Source organism: Stenella coeruleoalba (assembly GCF_951394435.1).
Source record: "Stenella coeruleoalba genome assembly, chromosome: 10".
NCBI classification, from domain to species: Eukaryota; Metazoa; Chordata; class Mammalia; order Artiodactyla; family Delphinidae; genus Stenella; species Stenella coeruleoalba.
The window spans coordinates 30084459-30107536 of record NC_137156.1 but is presented as its reverse complement, the minus strand read 5'-3'; the positions used below and the strand labels follow the sequence as shown (position 1 = coordinate 30107536).

Here is a 23078-nt window from a genome sequence, read left to right as displayed (position 1 = left end):
GCAAAGGGAGGAGGGTTTCTTCGGTTGCAGCTGCTGCTGCCTGGGGCTGAGAAAACTACCACCAAGTTCAACAGATGTGAGTTCCAATTAGCACGACTCCATCACCTCTGACTTATCTGAAACAGCCTTTATGTTTTCAAACAGCCCTCAGAGCCTTCAGCCATTGGGTATCTGGCTTTAGAATTTTTCCATTTCAAGCAATCCAAGAAAACAGTGAAAAGTAGGAAATCGGGGTGACTTCTATGGAGGAAAACTCATCATGGGTGACAATTTTTCATTTGTTTTATTTCAGAACAAGCTGGGTTTTGCTAAGGGAAATAAATTTTTCTTGATTGAGCACAATTTTAAAAAATCAACCATAGAAACTAGAAATTTCTAACATTGGAAAAATTAAAATCCAGATTCCAAGAACCAGAAAAATAAATCCAGATTCTAAGAATCAAGGGGCAGTGTCCAGAGTCAGATCAGTGCCTGGGTTTAAAGCCTAGCACTGCCCTTTTGTAGCTGTGCGACCTCGGGCAAGTGATTCTCTGTACCTGAGTTTTCCCACCTGTAAAATGGCAATGATAGTGGCCTACCTCATATGGTTAAGAAAATTAAGTTAATATTTATAAAAAATGCTTAGAACAGGATATGGCATTCAGTAAGCACGATACAAGTCTTTGTTAAAGAAAAGTAGACAATGAAAACTTAATGGTAGCAGAAACCTTTCTTATAAGGTTAGAAAATTAGTAAGTCACGGTTCATTCCATCTTTTGCACCCCAAAATCACCTCAAGATCTTGCCTATGTGGGTGGTAGCAAACACTCCCTAATCTCACTTTAGAAAAATGTAAAGTGGAAAAGTACTTATTATTGAATTCCTAATGCACTTCATTCGTTCTTCATTTCTCAACACTGCTTATAGTGGTTTTAATAATTCAGGCAAAATGTTATGTCATTCCTGAAACCTGACTGAAGAGTATATTGATGTTGTTCCAATGCATCCAAGGCACAGATGTCAGTTACTCAGCATCTGTCCCTAACCAACCCCTGCAACTTCGGGGAAATATTTATAAGAGACACACAATCACAATTCCGCTCTTACAATTCCATGGTATCTTCCTGCTTCCCCTCGAAAGAGGATGAAGTCTGCAGAATTGCAAAACTGAGGGATGGTTTTCCTTCATAAGCCCCAATAATAACCGCTTCTCCCACACGGGGCCAATCCTAAAGAAGGAAGCAGTTTTTCTCAGCCTATTGCTGGGATTTGTAAGGAACCAGAATTCTGGGAGGAAAGGAAGCATTTATTCTCAGCCTATTGTTGGGATTTGTAGGGACCCAGAACTGAGAACATGGTCGTTACTGAGTAAAACCTAAAGACCACAGAGATGGGAGGGGATGTGCATCTGCTTGTTTGCTGGGTAAGGCAGGATGATGTCCTGTTTCGCTTTGCTTGAGCAGTGAGTTGTGGATGGGGGAAAGGATGGAAGAAATAAAAAATATATTACCAGAAACTCAAGATCTAAAATAGAGCTCAGTGCCAGGACAATATCTGAACCTTTTAAGTAAGTGCACTAGGCCAGTTCTGTCCTGTTCCTTAAGCAGCATTGTTTTCCCTAAGAACAGTCTTTAGGTACAGATTGGGACGTCAAAGTTATGCAAAAACACGGATGGACCTAGAGATGCTCATACTAAGTGAAGCAAGTCACACAGAGAAAGACAAATACCGTATAATATCACTTACATGTGAAATCTAAAAAAATGATACAAATGAACTAATGAACTTATTTATGAAACAGAAACAGACTCACAGACATAGAAAACAAAGTTATGGTTGCCGAAGGGGAAAGGGTGAGGGAGGGATAAATTAGGAGTTTGGGTTTAACAGATACAGACTACTATAGGACCTAATGTATAGCACAGGGAACTATATTCAATACCTTATAATAACCTATAATGGAAAAGAATCTAAGAAAGAATATAGATAGATAGGTAGATAGATAGATAGATAGATAGATATAACCAAATCACTTTGCTGTACCAGAAACTAACAAAACATTGTAAATCAACTATACTCCAATTTAAAAAATTTTTTAATTTAAAAATTAAAAAAAAAAGAAATAGCATCTTAGTATCTCGTTCTACAGAATGAGCCCTTTGCCTTTTTGCTGCTGCTGCAGGTACAAAACGGTCTGCTTGAGAAAACATCCACCAGCTACCTTCACAATCCCTCCTGCAGTCCACTGAAAGGAGACGCTGTCTTTATATAACACGCGCTTTAAGAAACTACACAGGGAAGGATTACTGTCCCCGTCAAATGCTTCCGATCTCCCTAAGATCCAGGACTATGAATGTGCCCATCAGGAACTAAGTGCAGTTTAAACAAGGTAAGTCCAATTCCTTTGTCTCTCACCCTTTTTTCCCCTCATTTTTCTTCATAGCCTGAAGTCTGGAAGAAAAAGGGAATGTGACTGAAGAGAGACGTTGTCCGTTTTTTGCTCCCTTTCTCACTATCCAGAACCTCCTCCGCAAGTATTTCAGGGCAATTTCCACACCTCACCTGCTTTCCAAACTTCCCCTCAAAATCCCAAGGGCAACGGGGCTGCTGGGAACCCAACTTCATACTCATCACAAATAGTTACAGGTCACAAATAGGAAGAGAGAGAAGTGGGGAAGGCAGAAGGGAGGAGAGGAACAAAGGAAGGAAAGTCAATAGCAAGGACCCATATTAGAAACGGCACCGAGAGAACGGCACTGGCTCCCGTTCTCAAGCCATCTCTGTCCTTAACTGGGACAGGACCACACTGCTCTGTATGATCCATAATCCTAACGAAGTGAATGAGGTGACTGTTTTAAGATCACTTGAGACTTTCTCAGTGCAATGGACGGTCAGTGCGTACACAAGGAGTGTCACTCTCCTTACTTTGGTGCTTTTTGTTTCCAAAGCGATCAGACAAAAAAAATATTGTTTTCCATGTAACTTCCCAAATAACATGAACCCACATTAAGCTTTAAGTTGAACATTTTGGAACCCCACTTGCCCCATTATGCTTGGGTTATGTTATCAAAAGAACTAAAATTTTTAAAAACGACAAAAAGGGACTTCCCTGGTGGCACAATGGTTAGGAGCCTTCCTGCCAATGCAGGGGACATGGGTTCGAGCCCTGGTCCGGGAAGATCTCACATGCCTCAGAGCAACTAAGCCTGTGTGTCACAACTACTGAGCCTGCGCTCTAGAGCCTGCAAGCCACAACTACAGAGCCCGTGGGTCACAACTACTGAAGCCCACACGCCTACAGCCCGTGCTTCCAACAAGAGAAGCCACCACAATGAGAAGCCCGCGCACTGCAACAAAGAGTAGCCCCTGCTTGCCGCAACTAGAGAAAGCCCGCGCGCAGCAACAAAGACCCAATGTAGCCAAAAAGAAAAAGACAAAAACATGGCACATTAAGCATTAACAACAGACTTACATCTTGATGATACTTGGACCTAGTAATAAACTCTTAAATAAATTCTGAATGGACATTCAATTCCTGCTGCTGAAAAGGACATATTACAAGAAACCACAGTACAGTCCCAATCTACCAACAGAAAATTGCTATGACTCCAGAAAGGAAGGAAACATACAAAATGCCACAGCCCCTCAGTCTCCCATCCTCCTGGCCACATAAGGTCTCGTCATGTGTTTCCAACACTAGGATTCCATGGAAGTAGGGAGGCAGTTTTGTGGAGTTCAACTTTAAAACCGTAAACCCACGGAAGAGAGGGATGAGTGGAACCAAAAGAGGTTCTTGTTGGTGAGAAAGATGGGAACCACTGGGCTGGCTTCACAGTGCTGGGGGTCTACAAGGCATTCAGGAGCACGGCACCATCTGCTTAAGGCGGGTAAGGGTTAAGTGAGGTCCTACACGACCTCTTATACAGAATACACAGGACTAGGCGATTTTATCCCCACCCTCGTCCTCTTGAACAATTCAGTGTGAAATGGACAAGGACCAGAAAACGATCTTATTATACAGGATTATCTGCTGCCCAGAACTCACTGCAATCAGATCAACACGGTATTGTTTCCAGAGGCCTCTCTGAGCACCTGGAATGGTTTTTCTGAAACAGAACCTCTCTTTGTTATGGGATTTTACCTGGGTGTACCTTTGAGAATAGCAATTTGGAAACAGACCTTCCTTAAAAAAACACCTTAAACATAAACTTCCCAATGCAAAATCCTGGGGGAAAAGGTTCAACTACTGGAAGAGATAATAACATCTGAGCGAGACGACTGCGATTTAGTTGGAGAAGTGTATTGCTGAAATACTGCTTTCTCGGAAGGTAGGCTCAGGTTTTGTTTAATTTAGCACTTCCATTCCTTCTACAAAATAGGATTGCTTCAAGGACACAGACATAGTAGTTTACAAGGTTGCAGTGGCCATAAGAATGCCTAAGATCATGGTACTAAATTGCTTTCTGCTGCTGGACCAGATTTACTTCTACAACTCCCTGTGTTCTCAAGAATTCCGAAAACTGCACTGCAAGAGAGTTTAGAACTATAGCTGACCATAATCTAATCTATAAATCCAGCTACTAAAGCAATGGAGTCGTTTCTTTAATAAAGTGAGGGCTTCCCCCTGGTGGCGCAGTGGTTAAGAATCCGCCTGCCAATGCAGGGGACACGGGTTCGATCCCTGGTCCGGGAAGATCCCACGTGCCCTGAGGCACCTAAGCCCGTGCGCGCCACAGCTACTGAGCCTGTGGTCTAGAGCCCTCAAGCCACAACTACTGAGCCCGCGTGCTGCAAATACTAAAGCCTGTGTGCCTGGAGCCCGTGCTCTGCAACAGGAGAAGACACCACAGTGAGAAGCCCGCACACCGCAACGAAGAGTAGTCCTGGCTCGCCACAACTAGAGAAAGCCCGCGTGCAGCCACGAAGACTCATGCAGCCAAAAATAAAATAAATAAATAAATAAATTTATTAAAAAATAAAATGAATAATGAGAGGAGAGTTCCAAATATTTACATAATTAAGCACAATGTGAACATTGTTTTCTGCTAATTAGATATATTAGAACAAGTGTTCTGCCTGGCCACCTTAAAGGACAGTTTAATGAAATATAGGATCCTAGGCAGGACCCTATACCAGAGGAAAAAGTATGCTGTTTATCAAGGGCCTTACTGGGTCAACTGACAACTATGGAATATGGACAGCAAATTAAAATATTGCATCCATGTTACATTTACTGAAGCTGAAAACTGTGCTGGTTTTTTAAGAGAATATCCTTATTGTTAGGAAATACATACTGAAGAATCTAGGCATAAATGGTCATAAAATGGTTCAGAAAAATTATTTTATGTCTGTATATAGGTGCATATACATGCTATATATTGTGTACTATGGAACATTATATAACATTATATATAACGTAGATTATTCTACATGGCACATTTTATAATATAAAATTTATATTTTTATAGAAAGAGAGCAAATGATAATGCAAAAGGGCGAAATGTTAACAATAGGTCAATCTGGGCACAGGTATATAGATATTCTTTGTACTATTTTGGTAATTTTTCCATATGTTTGAGATTATATCCAAATAAAAATTTTTTATTAAAAAGGAGGAAGAATTGGAGCCTCCCTTGCCCAGATGGTTGCCTGCAAAGGGTTGTTTTATTCAAGTCTGTATAGGCTCATCCCAAGTCGGAGGTTCACCCCAGTCTGACTTTCACTTGGTTTGATCGTTCATATAAATTAGCAAAAAGAAGCAAAATGAGTTGTTCTTTTAAACTTTCTCTACATTTCTGATTACAAAAGTAGCATGTACTTATCACAGAAAATTTGGGGAAAAGACAGAAAACTAATAAAGAAGGAAAAAAATCCACATAAATCTCACCAAATCCCACCAAACTGGAAGAAACATCGTCATTTTGGCATATTTCCTTCAGTCTTTATTCCTAAATTTTAAGAGAACTAGGATAATATTCTATAAAGTGTGTAGTGGGGAGCTTTTTTTTTTTCCCATTCTTTAACCTAGTATAAACATTTTCCTATGTCATGGGTAAAAAGTAAAAAACTTCATAATAAAATCTTCAGTGTCAACATAATATTCTACTATATAGATATGCCATAATGTACATAGCCATTTCCCTAAAACCAGCCCTTTGAGTATTTCCAGTTTTTACTTATTATAAATAATGCTGAATTAAAAGTTCAAGATCTTTGTGCTTAAATTTTTTTTAAATATTTCTGGTTTATATCTTTATGATAGATTCACAAAAATAGAATTGCTGGGTCAAAGAGTATAAACATTTTTAAGACTCAATACAAAAGGCCAAACCACCTTTTAGGAAGTTAAGCTTACCCCTTTACCTTTTTTTTGTTTGTTTTTTGTTTGTTTGTTTTGCGGTACGTGGGCCTCTCACTGCTGTGGCCTCTCCCGTTGCGGAGCACAGGCTCCGGACGCGCAGGCTCAGCGGCCATGGCTCACGGGCCCAGCCGCTCTGCAGCATGTGGGATCTTCCCAGACCGGGGCACGAACCCGCGTCCCCTGCATCGGCAGGCGGACTCTCAACCACTGTGCAACCAGGGAAGCCCACCCCTTTATCTTTAAGGAAAACGATCCCAAATGGGATTATCAAAACTTTGAGCTGAAATATCATTTAATATTAAAGAAACGGAAGTTACTGCCACAGTCTGAAAACTGTAGTCTTCAGATGACACTTAGCTGCTAGGACAAGTTCTATAAGCTACTTTTTGCCCTCAAAAGAGGAAGAAATGAAATATTCCAGCCTATATCCGCACACACTGACAACTAGGAAAAAGATACAGGGCCCAGCCTCAGATGATAACCGATATACTAAGCTTTGAGTGTCTAAAACCCAAAAGACCTTTCGATCTTCCTGATAGAAATGCGATCCTAAAAATATAAGGGGGAAAAAGTACATGTGAGAAAAGTGATAGGAACCTAAAAGCAAGGCTCAAATTCAACAAGGCAAATTTAAGACAAGTTGTTTTTTTTCTCCCTCAATTTTCTGAGCAGTCCCCTGTGAAGACGCAAGGGCTCCAAAGTCAGGAGACATGGATTCAGTCCCATCTGTCCCGAACAAAAGACTCCCCTGGGTCAACGCAGCCAAACCTCTCTGAACTTGATTCCCTCCCTTGTTAAATGATGAGGTTGAACAAAGTCCCTAAAGGTCACTCTCACGTCTCTGATGCCAAAACACTGTCCTCTAACTGTGCCATGGGGACAGGTGACAGAGGAGTTCTTCTCTCTGAACGTTATTATGTCGAATGCTGACCACCTCCTTTTTCGGAACACGACTGAGATCCAACAGCACTTGGTATTCAAAGGAGATTCCAGAAACGTTGCATTTCCCATTCCTTCCGCCCACAGGGACTAGGCAGGGAGAGGCGGGGGATCTGGAAGCAAGGGGGAAAGGTGGGAGGCTTACCGTGGCCATTGCAGTAGTAGACCCACTTCTCCCGGTTCTGGGTGGGGGCCATGGATTTCTTGAGCCCCGCCTTTTCCACAATGGTGCTGGGATCCTGCCGGGGCCCCTTCTTCAGCGTCCTCGAGCTTTTCCGGATGCTGCACACCACTATCACCACAAGCACCAGCAGCAGGAAAAGCACGATCATCCAAGGCAGATGCTCATTGATGTCAAAGTGCTTGTGTGGGTTCTGCCTGGGATGGCCCCTCTTGAGGCCTTTGATGGGCGTGCTGGACTTCTCGCCCCCGGTGGCCTCCATGGACGGCAGCAGCTTCAGGATGTGTCTGTGGTGGGGGCCTTGCTGGTGGTTGACTACCTGGAGGTTTGGGAGGGTCTTGTTCGTACCTTCCTCCCCCTTCGCTGAGCTTGTGTTCTCAGGGACTGTCCCTTCCTGGATGCCACTCGGCACCTTTGGTCTAACAGAGGCAGAAGAGTTGGATTCTGTTGAGTTCATGCCTAGAAAAAAGAGTAAGGAGGGGGGAAGAGCTTTTCTATATGTGGGGCTCTATACATTCCCTCCTCTTCCTAGACATCTCCAAACCAGGCCAGATAATCCAAGAAAAGACGACCTTTGGAGCTTAAGAATAAACAGCATTGTACATTTTCATAAAGACCCTGACAGCACCTTTATGGAGAAGGTGAAAACTCAGCTTAACAGCTAAACTCACTTCCTCATGTCAAAACCAAGGGCATCCTCAGGGATCCAGTGTCTGAGCTTCATAGCAGCTTCTCCTGTGCTGCACATACTGAGTCAACCCTTAATTGTTTTGATTATTCAGAAAACTAGTTCCAACTGAATTCCTTTGTCCTTTAGTTTCGTTATTGCTACTCTCCCACCAGTTGGCTATTTCACGGTGCAGTGGTAAAGTGGAGAATATGACTAAAATAAAGAAAAGAGCTCGAACTCCAATCTAAGTCTGACTAGTGAAAGGTTCGGTGAGACAGGTCAGTGAGTAAAATCAGGCAGGACCTGCTTAGTATGTGCTGGTGATAAGAGGAACAAGATTTGGGCAGGCAGCTCGGTGGACTGCTTTCGGAGAAGCTTCCACAAGCATTCTCTATTAAGGAGTGAAAGCCTGGGAATTTGAGTCCCAAGAGACAGGACCTGGCCTGAATCAACCCGTGAGGAAACCTGGGCAGGTCATGGGATCTCTGAGGTTGTTACTTCATTTCAACTGGCGGTTGTGAGAAGGCCCTCCTTATGGAGTCATCAGGAAGGTCAAACGTAACCACACGTGAGAGTCTGCTGGAAAGCACAGCTCACACTGGCTGTCATCTCATGAAAATTAAATTTAATCAAAAAGGACATGAAAATAAAAACAATGTTATTCTTGCCTGAGGTTCAAAATGAGTTCTGAGGAAAACTGGGATACACTTGATGGAGGACATAAAGTCCTTTGAAAAAAAGAAATTCTTTTCTAGATGTGAACGCTAGTTACCTTCAATGTGACACGGATGTGCTTGTTTCCTGAAGCTTCTGCCTTACTTTCCTTTTCTGGCCCACCTCAGATCCAACATTCATCCCTCCCTTCCAGATGTCATGGTATTTTTCTCCCCTCCTCCTTCTGACCTTCAGGCTGTGTCTCCCCAGGATTGACTGGGTGTTGGAAAACCTTTCATCTAGAAGGGACCTTAAAACAGCTAAATCACTCATTTATGGTGTCATACGATTGACAAGTTTGCAGCCAAGGCCTGGAGAAGTTCAGTGACTTCCATAATGCCACACGCTGACCTCGTTTCTCTCAGTTTTTATTTTCTAGCTTGATGTCACCTAGTTCTCAGGTACTTGCTCCCCCCAATAGATAACTTCTGAGTCTCAATGTTTCTAACAGGTCCAAAGAAGCTAGACTTTAAATAGCCACAAAACGCAAGCCCTTTCTTCAAGGGGTGACTTTGGAATAGACCAGATGGAGAAAATATCCTGGGTCCAAGCCCACTCTCGGTACCTCCACGGGGCACAAAGCCTTCCTCACATACATAACTCATGAGGTTAAGTTACCTTTGGGAACATAAGTGGAGGAAGGGACTTCGTGGGGTTCCACGTGCTCAGGGCGGGAAAGGCTGATGGTGCCAGGGGAAGGAGGGGTGGTGCTGGAGAGGGGCGGGAGCGTGCCACAGACGTTGTCTGCCTCCTTGGTCCCCAGCCTGATCACCACCAGGTTCTGACTCAGACAGTCTGTGTACGCTCTGCATCTCATCACACTGGAAGGCACATCAGAGAAGGTCCCCCGAGCACACTGCTTACACCGCACGTCCTCCGTCTCCGTCCCCTTCTTCCGCACCCCCCAACCCACAGGGCACACCGTGTGGGGGGCGCAGGTAGCATTTGACTGGAACATGCCAGGTGGGCAAGTGCATTCTCGGTCAGTCAAGGCAGCACAAGGTAATTTCTCAATCATCGGCCGGGGGCACGGCTGACTACACTCGTGGCATTTCTCAATGCCGTTCTCGTGTCTGGTAAAGGTCCCCGTGGGGCAGCTGCTGCAGACACGCAGGCTTGTGTTGGTACAGTGCTCAGACACATAGGTTCCTGCCGGACACTTGTCGCAGGTAAGCACCTGGCCGGTGACACGGTCGACATGGTGGTATTTGCCAATGAGACTTGGGGCCTTCTGTTCCGGCTGAGCCCTGGTGGTACTGAGGAATCCAAGCTGAAAGAAGGAAAAAGCAGGTGGGGGGACAAAAACCAAGAAGGTGTTACACGGGAAGAGGAGGAGAAAGGTTGGAAGAATCCCAACCCCACCATCATCATCATTCCCATGAAAGGTCTGACCCGTTCTGTACCCTTTTAACACTGCGGCTGCAACATAACAGAGAGAGAAACAGACTCCAGGTCCGTATGGGGGCCTGATCTCCTGGCTGTGAAGCTGTGGTTTTGTTGCCTGAACTTTGCCTCAGCTTCCTTTTCTTCCATCTGTAAAATGAAGTTGACAGTACCTCTCGAACTGATTGTAAAATCAATGGAGAATATGAATGTGAAAGCACTTTGGGACTCGCATTAAAAACGCTACACAGAAGTCAAAATCCTAATGCAAGAGGAAAATAACTTGCTGAATAGTGTCCTCCTTCTATGACCCAGAGGTTGCGTGGCCATTTCTTGATCCCAGGACAAGTCAGCTGAGAAGCAGCGCGGCAAATATTTGAGCTGCTACTTCCCTAACAGGTGACCCGGTTGGAGTTGACCAATAGACAAAGGTAAATGTTTTTTGTTTGTATTTTGTAAAACAGAGGCAGGCCCTTGGCATTCTTAACGAGCTTTAAATAACAGAATTAATGTTTTTAGATGCACATCCTGTTTGTTGAGCCTCCGAAGGCCACAGTCAACCTGCAGCCGCCTAGGAGCCCAAGCACAAAGCTTGGGGAGGAGGACAGTCAAGTTCAAAAACAGTATTTAAGGGACTTCCCTGGTGGCACAGTGGTTAAGAATCTGCCTGCCAATGCAGGGGACACGGGTTTGAGCCCTGGTCTGGGAAGATCCCACACGGCGCGGAGCAACTAAGCCCGTGGACACAACTACTGAGCCTGCGCGCCACAACTACTGAGCTCTTGTGCTGCAACTACTGAAGCCCGCGCGCCTAGAACCCGTGCTCTGCAACAAGAAAAGCCACTGCAATGAGAAGCCCATGTACCGCAACAAAGTGCAGCCCGCTTGCCACAACTAGGGAAAGCCCACACGTAGCAACGAAGACCCCATGCAGCCAAAAATAAATAAATTATTTTAAAAAACAAAACAAAACAGTATTTAAGAATGTTCCCTATAAAATGTAAAGACAAATTTAGATGATACCGAAAATCTGATGTTAGGGAAAACACCTGAATCGAGAGACACAGTCACTGAGAAAAGTTCAGGAGAACAGGAGCCAGAAAACCTGAAGCTGGCTCTCCCTGATCAAGATCCTTATTTCTCTCCTTGATACAGAGGCAGGGAAACTAAATCAGAGCTTCAGACAAAGACTCGGGCCTCAAACGCAGCATCAAAATTACCTGAGAAGTTTTTTAAAAGTCCACATCCCCAGCCCATCACCTGGTATCATGTGGCTCTGCAGTGTGGCCAGGAATCTGTTTTGCTTTGGTTTGGTTTGCTTGTTAAGCTTTCCAAGTGATTCTCATCCCCAACTAAGTTTTAGACCCCCTGAACCACGACGGGCCTCCTGGGGCTCTAATCACCTATGATTCTGAGACAGCTCAGTCCCACGGTCAGAGCCCTTCCCTCTGCCTCTCACCCAACCTGGCACTTTTTACTGTTTTAATATTACTCTTTTTTAATGATTCTTTTTATAACAAAAATAAACATTCTTGTCACAATTTTAATAATTATGAAATAGAGTGAAATGTTTAAGTCTTTGCTCAAATCCACCCATTCCCCAGAGAAACGCACTGTTCATTCTGGTGTGCACCATTCCTGAGCATTTACACATAAAACACACATACATGCTTTCAGCTGGCCAGTTCAGCTACTTTGGGTTTGGGTTTGGTTTACGTATAGAAAGGGGACAGGCCATACCCACTATTCTGTGACTTGCTTTTGTTCACCTTCTAATACTGCATCACCCAAATCTTTCCATGTCTGAACACATAGGTACTTCCTTCTCTATAATGGTCAAGCTCTCTTCAACCGTATGGATATACCTTTGAACATGCGCGTGGTAAAGAATTTAGAGATACTTCCTACTAAGGACACGTAGACTGCTTCTCTGTCCATGTGTCAGTGTACGCATGTTTCTTTCTATAATCCGTATTCGCCTCCTTCCCTTCCCACACAACACCCCAGTTTCCCTCTTCTTTCCTTCTCATCCCAAAAGACAGCTACAACTATGCTGCCCTCAGTCTTTCGAGAACCCCTTTCTTCAAGGACCAAAAAACTAGGAACCTCTCACTCCTTCCCCTCTTTATTACTATGAATTTACTAGATACGTATTTTCAGCCTACGAGAGCACCAGACCTGAAATACAAAGAATACCTGGGCAAAGATTGAGAGAACGGAGGACTTGTGTTCTTGTCCAGACTCTGCCTTAAGATCAATCGGACCCGGTTTTACATGCTTGTAAAATTATCAGGTTGGACTAGGTTGTATTCAACTCTAACCTCTTCAAGGTGTCTGTGATTGTTTATCAAGTTCCACCTTCTCTATGAGGCCTTTACAACCATTCCTAGACACCCAGATGCCAAGCCGATGAGCAAATTCTTCAACACATTTCCTGTTTCCTCTGTTCATCATGTTGGTGCCTAACGACATATTGCCTTGTAATGTTAGTTGACGGCTTCCTCAGTGTATATACTTATCTTCCCATAATGATTATAAGCAGCCCGAGGCCAGGGTCAACCACGTAGATTGCATTTCCTTCCTTGCTCAACCACCTGTGACGAAGATCATGGAAATGATAAACAAAGGATCCTCTGAGCCGAGGGTCAGCAAGCTACATGCCCCCTGTTCCTGTAAATGAGTGTTATGGGAACCTCGGCATTCATTCAGGTACCGTCTATGGCTGCTTTCATGTTATTCACAGCAGAGTTGGAGAGTTGCGATAGAGACCATATGGCTGCAAACTTAAAGTATGTACTATCTGGCTCTTTACAGGAAAGAAAAGAAAAAAAAAAGAAGCCTGCCAATACCTGTGCTCAGCCGTCAAAAGAAATGTCAAAAAATTCAGGGACCAGAAACACTCATACCTCCTCGGAGAGTCCAGCAGAGTATGGAGTTCGTGGCTTTCTTTCTTGACACCCGTTCCAACGGACACGCCAAATCTGATCCTTCCACCCCCTGCTTAAAACTCTCAATGGCTCCCCACATGACTTACGATGGAATGCAAAACCTTTACCAGAGTTAGGGCTTACTTGGAAATGCCATCCCTGCCCTCCCCTCCCCAACTTAAAACTGGTCTCATATTCTCCCCTCATATACATTTTTTTAGGCTAATAAATGTTTTTTTTAATTTATTTTATTGAAATATAGTTGACTTACTATATTGTGTTGTGTTAATTTCTGCTGTCCAGCAAAGTGACTCAGTTATACATATATATACATCCTTTTCCATATTCTTTTCCAGTATGGTTTATCACAGGATATTGAATACAGTTTCCTGTGCTATGCAGTAAGACCTTGTTGTTTATCCATCCCCTCATCCCTGTTTTTCCTATACGACTACCTTTATTTTGTAGTTACACATTCATCTGCTTAGTGTTGTCTTCCCCTCTGGACCACAAGCTCCATGAGGATAAGAATAGACTCTGTTACATTCTGATGCTCTCCAAGTCCTTGAGGACAGTACCCAATGTGTGGTGTAACTGGCGAGGGTTTGTTGGCTAAATGAATGAATGGCTTTGCAGACCGTAAGTAATTAGAAGCAGCAAAGTAGAAGGTGGGGATGGAAGAGGTTGCTGGGCATGAGCATGGATATAAAGGCAAGTGAGAGAAAACCAAAATGCCTCCACCACGTAGCCATCATCACTCAAGAGATAAAGCAGGTTGGCACCTTTCGGTGGAAAGGCAAATAGTTTCGCCTCCAAAGCCCCTGAGGATATCACTCTGTTTTAACAGAACCAAAACTGGCTTATAAGAATTATGCTTTGTGTGGTGCTTAAGATGACAAGCAAATGTAACGAAGAATTTAAAATACCTCCCCTTCATTTCATAAAAAGATTACACTAACTTGGTGCTTGGAATTATAAGCAGTGTAATGAGATTATTCTCCGCAAGTCACCTATGTCCCATCTTAGCTTCAACTTTAGTTATCGGAAAAATTTCATGTACTTAGGACACTTATTTCACCACCAATCATGGTTAAATGAGCAAATATCAGTGTACCACCCCGAACTGTACAGGATATGGGAGCACTGTAAATACTTATGAAGTGATTAAAAGGGAAAACCCAAGACAAAGCAAATTTCAAAGGAGGGAAGAGGTAGCTCTAAAACGACCAGCTATAAAGGCCTCCACACTCACCTTGGTGATACACATCACACCTGTCCTGTTATATCGCTTCTACTCTAGGGCACAGAGATGGACCCAAGAAGCACCAGCTGTGCTGACACATGTCAGAATACTGGTGCCTATTTCTCTTCAACAATTCTTATCCCGTGACGTCGTCCTTCAAACAAATGGGGAAAAAATTCCACGCAGTTTATAAGTACAACGTGTTTATGTCATTCTTGTTCCCTATCAAATTCCAATCACTTTTCATGGAAAATGAGCAAACTCAAGACAGTGATAAACTTTGGTCTATTCGTAAGGGATCAGCAGGAAGACCACTTGTGAGTTTGCTATAGAAAATGGTTCAATGCTGCCTAAAATTAGTACATCAAAAGGAATCTCTGCTACTGTGGTTACGATAACAAAGAAAAGGGAACCAAGTTATTCCTGAGATGGTGACTATAAGACATACTAATAGATGCTCAAACAGCAAAAACCAGGCAGGGTAGAAACACCCCCAGAAGTTCTGACCATTTTATTTTCAGCATCACATTAAATTTGTAATCGCAAGACACTGACTGCTGGGAATTCTCTAGACTTGAAGAAAGAAAAAGAATGTACAAAGAGAAAGGCACCAGGGATAAAGCTTCTACAAAGCACGGACAGACCTGTTCTCAGTTGTGTTATATAAATGTGGTTGGCTCTGGCACTGTCTACTATCCTCTCTGATATAAAAAAGCCTTCTGTTGCTAGGGTAAAAGCAGGGACTGCTGTTAAAGCTGGCAGATCTAGAGAATGCTGAGGCTAGAATGTGCTGACAACAGGACCGGAAGGAGGCAAGCTCGGGGGACACAGGGGAAAAGGGAAAAAAATGGGCAAGACTGAACTAACCCGGATGCTCTCTTCCCTGGAACCTACAATGCAGAAGAGTGTGTACTCAGCCTTCAGTCCTTGGACCACAGAAACGCATCTCTCTCCATCCATCACGATGGCTAATTCTATAGGCTAAGACCCCACCTACGTGGAGAAGCCAACTTATACATAAGACAGGTAAAGGTGTAGGGGAAACATGCCTCTGGGCTCACTAAGAATTTATAGAATCCTCATATAAACCAAGGCAAAACTAACACCACCAGCCAGGCCAGCAACTCCAGCCTGAAAGTATAAACAAAACCTAATTTAGCCTGAAGCATCTGAGCAAGCCCAGCTCTACCAGATCCTGATTTGGAGCTGGGGGTGGGCGGGGGAGGGAGGAAGGGGGAGGGTATGGAAGTGGTTTGACCTGTGTCTCCATTTCCTCATTAATATAATGGAGATAATAATAATACAATTAAATAATTTTAATAATAATGCAGTAAAAATAATACATAGGATAACAATCCTAGGGTTGTTTTCACAATTAATTGTTACTACACATAAAGCAGGTAGAACACGCAAGACCCAAGGAAGTTCTCCATGAATGTTAGTTATTTTAATCATCACTCCTTCTACTGTCATTTTACTCTAGTTTAGTTTCAGTCCCTTGGGATTAGACAACTTTTTAAAACACCTCAATTAAAACACAAATATCCAATAGAGAACAAACTAGTGGTTACCAGTGGAAAGAGGCAAGGGGGAGAAGCAATACGGGGATGGGGGAAAAAGGGTTCCTATGGGATTATATGAATACGAATCACGTGTATGAAACTTTTGAAAATTGTAAAGCGCTACAGAATTTCAAGAAACTTTCATTCAATAAAAAAATAAAAAATAATACCTGTTTTTTTACAACACTAACTAAAGAATAAATATGTAGCCTCCTTTTTATTAAAAAACAAAACAAAACACGGGAGTTCCGTGGAGGTCCAGTGGTTAGGACTACGTGCTTTCATTGCAGAGGGCACGGGTTCCATCATCCCTAGGTGGGGAACTAAGATCCCACAAGCCGTGAGGTGCGGCCAAAAAAAAAAAAAAAACACGAAAATATCCGATTCTTGATAAGTGTGTCAAAGACTCTAGATTAAAAAAAAAAAACAAAAAACACTGTAATCCTAAAACACACCCTACTAGGCTAGGAGCCCATACAGACCGCATGGCAAAGAGGTAAAAGACAAGCAAGGACCAACTGGCGTTTCCAAACAGATTTAGAAGATAAACTTACTATACAGCAAATGAGAAAACACAGAGGAGGAAGGATGTGTTACTAGTAGGTACCCTGGAGACAAAGGGAGAAGAAGTTAAGTCAGAGGTTCCCGATTCTAGGGTCTACAACACCGGTGAACAAACTCCGGCTTTTACATTTTTAATAGTTGGGGAAAAAATATCAACAGAAGAATAAAATTTTGTGACACATGAAAAACATCATTTGAAATTCAAATTTCGGTGTCCACAAATCAAGTTTACTTGGAACCCAGCCACACTCATTCCTCTGGGCATTGCCTAGGTCCGGCTTTCAAAGTACAGAGGCAGAGTTGAGTAGTTTCCACAGAGATCACAGGGTCTACATGGCCGAAAATACTATCTAGCTCTTTATAGATAAAGTTCACCAACCCCTGGTCTAAAAGTTTAGGAAATGCTCCTGACTGGAGCCCTGTCTTGCAGAGGCACAATTAATGGCAGCCTGATGATGGCCCCAGGAGGACCAGAGGGAGGGCTGCAGAAAATGGTGAAACTTATTTGACCATGAAATCCTTTACTCACACTAGGAGTATGAACATTCTGCAGAACACACTGATGTAGGTCTCACCACCACCATGATGCTGAATTCCAGAAAGGTTAATAAACCCAACATTAAAAAGATCAAATATAAAATTTAAAGTAATAGCAATAGTTGATTTAGCCCATCTGTAAGGAGATCGATGTCTAGGAATAAAGACACAGACGTAGAGAATGGACTTGAAGACACGGGGAGGGGAAAGGGTAAGCTGGGACGAAGTGAGAGAGTGGCATGGACATATATACACTGCCAAATGTAAATAGATAGCTAGTGGGAAGCAGCCACATAGCACAGGGAGATCAGCTCGGTGCTTTGTGACCACCTAGAGGGGTGGGATAGGGAGGGTGGGAGGGAGACGCAAGAGGGAGGAGATATGGGGATATATGTCTATGTGATTCACTTTGTTATAAAGCAGAAACTAACACACCATTGTAAAGCAATTATATTCCAATACAGATGTTAAAAAAAAGAGATCAATGTCTGACTATGAAAACAAAAATCAACAACAAAAAAGAAGATACTCTCAGACACAAAAGAAGATACACTCATTTTCTGATACTCTCAGAAAATAGGTTTAAGAAAATAACCAAGGGAAATCCCTGGCAGTCCAGTGGTTAGGACTCCACACTTTCAATGCCGTGGCCCGGGTTCAATCCCTGGTCAGGGAACTAAGATCCTGCAAGCCGCACGGCACGGCTGAAAGAAAGAAAAATAAAGAAAAAGAAAAAAAAACATTAACAGAAATGTTTGCATTACGAAATATAGAAACATTAAAAGTAGACTGGAAAAATATATGCCACATATAGCTAATAAAAGCTTACAACTAAAAATGTAAAGAATTAATGCAAAGGAGGTTAACACAAATTCCACTCAATAGTTGAGACAGAAACATTACAAGGGAAATTATCCCATGGATAAATTGATGATATCCCTAGCAACTACTGAAATGTAAATTTGCACAACCAAGGACCTTTACATGTCTATATTAAAGCAGCATAAATAAATTAAAATGAGAAACTTCAACGTTGGCAGGCTTGTGGGGTAGAAGGTACATTTATAGGTTGCTGGTGATGTTCTTAATGAATGTAGTCTTTCTAAAGACAATCTGGCAACATGCAGCACGAGCCATAAAACGGTTCATTCATTTCCTGCGACCCCGCAATTCCACTTCGGGGAATACACTTCAAATGCACCTCACTTTTGGGAACAACCCAAAAGGGAAAAGAGCAGCTCGTCTGTACAGAGACAACTCTATTACTGCTGCTCGCTTGCGGTAGGAAAACAATGACAATAACCTAAGTGTCCAACCACAGGGGGATGACTCAACACACGGCCAACCAGAGAAGAGGTGGGCTTAAAAACTGGCGGGCATGAAGATTGCAGTGACATAAATCACAGCACCTCAAACTCACATCCAAACTTTGGGTGCCCCAATCCCACCCACTCCTTCCCCAGCCTCCCCTTCAACGGAGTCAGACCATCAAAGACTAAATTCAAGAAGCGGAGAGTCATGGGATTTCCCTGGCGGTCCAGTGGTTAGGATTCCGAGCTTCCACTGCAGGGGGCATAGTTTCGACACCTGTGCCCCCCAGGAAACTAAGATCCCACAAGCCACAGGGTGCCAGGGAGCCAGCCTTGATGACTGCTTTCTTTTCACTGCACCTGCCCGCTCGTATTTCACCAACAGGAAACTCTCTTCAAACTCTTGCAGATCTAACTGGTAGCCCCCCATGTTCACTGCCACCACCCCAGAACCATTATCTTTCCCCTGAACTATGGCAACAGGTTCCAACTGGCCTCCTGCATCTACGTTTCTCCTTTCCAACCCATTTTCCACAGAACTGCCACGGTGATCTATTAAAAAAAAAATCTAATTAAAGCCATATTATAACCCTGCTTCCCACTGTACTCTGAGTGATATCCTGACATATTCATATCTTTAAAGATCTTGTACAGTCTGGCCTCTGCCCACCTCTTCAACCTCAGTCCATGCTCCCTCTGCCTCTATTCGCTGAGCACTAACCACAATGGACTTCTTTCCAGTCTCTGAACATGTGGGCCCTTTCCTACCTCTGGGCCCTTCCACGTGCTGTTCCCTCTTACTGGAATATTCACCCTTCTGCTCTTTCAGAAGATTAGTCCTTAAATATCAACCCTTCTGTCTTCCCTGATAAACTATAAACTTCAAGAGGAAGGACCCATTAATAGCCTTTTACCATCACATACCCAGAGTCTAGCAACGCCTGATGTTTAACAGATGCACCATAAATATTTATTAAATGAGTGAAAAATATGTCCCTGTAAGATCACAGAAAAATAGCTACAGAAAGAAACACAGAGCCCAAGCACGTACATATTAGTTTTAACCGTACAGGAATGGTTGTGTAACATCCAAGAATAAGAATGAATTGGGAAGGGGCTTCCCTGGCGGTCCAGTGGTTAGGACTCCGTACTTTCACTGCCAAGGGACCAGGTTCAATCCCGGACCCAGGTTCAATCCCTGGTCACAGAACTTAGACCCCACAAGCGGTGCAATGTGGCTAAAAAATAATAATAATAAATAAATAAAATGTTCCTTGTTAGTAACTCAAATACCCTTGAGATGTAGCTCAAAGTATTGAGAGAGAGATCAAGCTCTCACTACCCTCTAACTTGTCTAGAATGAATGAACAGTTAGTTTACAGCAAAATCCTTCTGGAATTCATTCAACAATCATTTATTGCTTAACTACTATGTGTCAGGGCACTGAGCCAGAAACACAAAGATGAATAGCACATTGTCTGTCGTCACTAAGAAGCTGAAATGGAGTAACGCTGGCCCTGAGCATCCCACATGGGGAGGGAAGCGTACCCAGATCTTGTCCGATTTGGTATTTCTCCTGGACCAGGTACACAAGATTTCAACCAAAGAGAGAAGAGCCATGGACGTCCAGAAGTAAAGGAAGAGCAAGGAGTGACTAACGCCCAGTTAGATTATTCTGGGAACCTGTCACCATTTGCCTTTGAGTACTTTTCCCCCTTCCCATCCTCTTGCCTCTATTAACCCTGGTTATGCTGAACTGGCCATATCTAAGTTGATATCAGATTATGGTCTTGTCTCTAAAGGATTCTTTGGGAAACCAGAATGCCAACCTCTTTCCTGGAACCAGTGATAACATTTCTTCTCCCCTTATGCCTTTCTTTAGTCTACTCAGCACCTACAATCTATGAAAACCTTGCTCAGGAGAGCGCTACAAGCGTGATAAACCAAACACAAACACATCACCTACAAGACCACGCAAATCATGGAGCCCAACCAGTTTCTAAGAGACCTGAAATGAAAAGTTAACAAAGAAAATACTAATAACAGATGAGGCAAACCCATGCATTGATCCTATACAAATACTCAGGCTGGCAGCAAAGAAAAAACCCCAAGAGGTCCTCAAGTTCTCAGAATGAGTTGAAACAGCCATGCTAAGCAGAACCCACGTCATACTGTTACTCACTAAGCAAATATTTTTCAAAATGACCCAAGGAGCAGGAAAGCAAAGCGTCTTTTCCCTATTTATAACATTTCAATGTGCAAGAGTATCTTTCCATCTTAACCATAGCATCATTCCTTGTCAGAATCACACCATAGGAAAATGCTTGCCAATGGCTCCATGCCCTCCCCTTTCAATACACACACACATAGGTTGCTTTTAGTTTATAATCAGCCCTTTGGGCTAAACTTCCAAATGCCATCGTGGAGCAGAAATGCTCACCCAGTGGAAAGAGAATGTTCGACTCTCAGGTAAAAGCATTCCTTTAACGGGAAACAAAATTCCAGTCAATTAAGGTTACTTGTGCCCTACCCACATCTTGGCAGAAAGGGCAGTGTGTAGGAAGCCAGGTCGGCCTAGATCTGAACTCTCTCTCTGGCAGTTGACAACTGCTTGACCATAACTTCTCCTAAGCCTCATTTCCTACAAAATGGGACTAATGCTACTACCTCATGGACTTGAAGGTTTTATTGAGATCATTTGTAGAAGGTATTCAACACAATGTCAATGGTACATGCTCGATAAATAGAAGCTTAACGATACCAACATCGATGATTCATATTAAGAGCCATTACTATTCCTTCCCTCTGGGCTGTCAGGGCCAAAGCCCTCTTAAAGCCATCACTGCTCATTGGATTCCAGAACCCATGAACTCACTCCTTTCCTTTCTCCTAAATCCATTCAACTCAGGCTCCTTCTCCCAAAACAGACTAGCAAATGGCTCCAAGAACTAGAGCCACCAAGCAGTCCTGGCGGCAAAAGAGCAAACGGAAAATTATATCGGGACTTCCCTGGTGGTGCAGTGGCTAAGAATCCGCCTGTCGATGCAGGGGACACAGGTTTGAGCCCTGGTCCGGGAAAATCCCACATGCCTCGGAGCAACTAAGCCCGTGCGCCACAACTACTGAGCCTACGCTCCAGAGTCCATGAGCCACAACTACTGAGCCCACGTGCCACAACTACTGAAGCCCACGTGTCTAGAGCCTGTGCTTCGCAAGAAGAGAAGACACCGCAATGAGAAGCCCGCGTGCTGCAACGAAAAGTAGCCCCCACTCGCCACAACTAGAGAAAGCCCACACACAGCAACGAAGACCCAACGCAGCCAAAAATAAATAAATAAAGTAAATAAAATTAAAAAAATTATATCAAGATAAGCTCACGAGCCTTGCTGTGACTTCGTTTATGAAGCCTCCTCTTTTTTATTTTTATTTTTTTAACTTTTTGGCCACGCCATATGGCATGCAGGATCTCAGTTCCCTGACCAGGGATCAAACCCCTGCCCCCTGCAATGGAAGTGCAGAGTCTTAACCACTGACCACCAGGCAAGTCCCAGAAGCCCCGTCTTTTTTAAATTTGCTTTTGTTTTTTTTCGTTTAGAATGAAGCCTTGGGGCTTCCCTGGTGGCGCAGTGGTTGAGAGTCTGCCTGCCGATGCAGGGGACACGGGTTCGTGCCCTAGTCTGGGAGGATCCCACATGCTGCGGAGCAACTGGGCCCGTGAGCCACAACTACTGAGCCTGCGCTCCACAACAAGAGAGGCTGCGATAGTGAGAGGCCCACGCACTGCGATGAAGAGTGGCCCCCGCTCGCCGTGAGAAGATGGGGCTATAGCACGCTGCCCCGACTCCCCACCCATGCCCCGCCCAGTCCCACCCCTGCTTGAGGACCACCTGAGCGCAACTTTCCCACCACTGCAAGCATCCATCATCTCCAAGGCCAGGGTGCTAACATGTGGAAAAACTCCAGAGAGCCAGAAGCCAGGAGAACGGACCGTTCCTGGAGGCCTTCAGCAGCTCTTACGAAGCGTGAGGTCACCACTGCTTTCAAGCAACGGCCTAAACGTCCGTGAGCGCCAGGTTTCTACAGCTCTCGTGAGCGTTCGGCAGACACTTAAACATCTGCCAGGTTCCTCCCTACTTATAATCTCTGCCTGGCTCCTCTCCTCTTGGACTCAGGCTGGAAATGGGAGGTGGCAGAGTAGCCAGGTGGTAGCACACAAGGCGATTTAGGATGCCTGTTTACTTTTTGGTATTTGACAAATACAAACACTGGGGCTGGGCCAGTATTTATTCACGACCTCACCCCGCCCCTAAAGAATCGAGGCTCAGCAGCTGCTATCCCAGCAACGGTAATGCCCAGGGTCCCGCTACCGCTAAACGGGGATTCAATTTGGGGACCAGGTTAACTCCTATCACGGCTTCCGTTTTCATTCTGTCAAGCAGACATAGCTGCGCCTAATGTTCCAGACCGCATCCACTCCAAATGGTCGTCGGGCACACGCCCAAGGGCGATGAGAGGCTCTTGTCACCGAAGAGAAGCACCTGAGTTTTCCAGGAAGTTGCCGGGTGACCTGGCATCACCAGAGTCTGCCAGGCCTGCTTGGGGGAAGAGGGCCAGCAGAGCTAGTGCTTACCGGAAAAAAAGGCATGGCAGTTGACAGAAAGAAAAGTCACTCAATTCACACTGGCCCCTGAATGATCTGATGATGCAT

The 23078-nt window shown here is 43.9% G+C and overlaps 1 protein-coding gene across 1 annotated transcript in view; it reads right to left on the bottom strand.

Annotated features, from left to right (window-relative positions):
• The window catches only part of TNFRSF21 (TNF receptor superfamily member 21), a 64897-nt gene that overhangs the window by 36143 nt on the left and 5676 nt on the right, over positions 1–23078 (bottom strand). Inside the window, exons 2-3 of the mRNA XM_079933729.1 lie at positions 9463–10114; positions 7425–7919 (exon numbers count right to left, since the gene is read on the bottom strand). Coding sequence (XP_079789855.1) covers positions 7425–7919; positions 9463–10114 — 1147 coding nt within the window. The remainder of the gene's footprint in view (positions 1–7424; positions 7920–9462; positions 10115–23078) is intronic.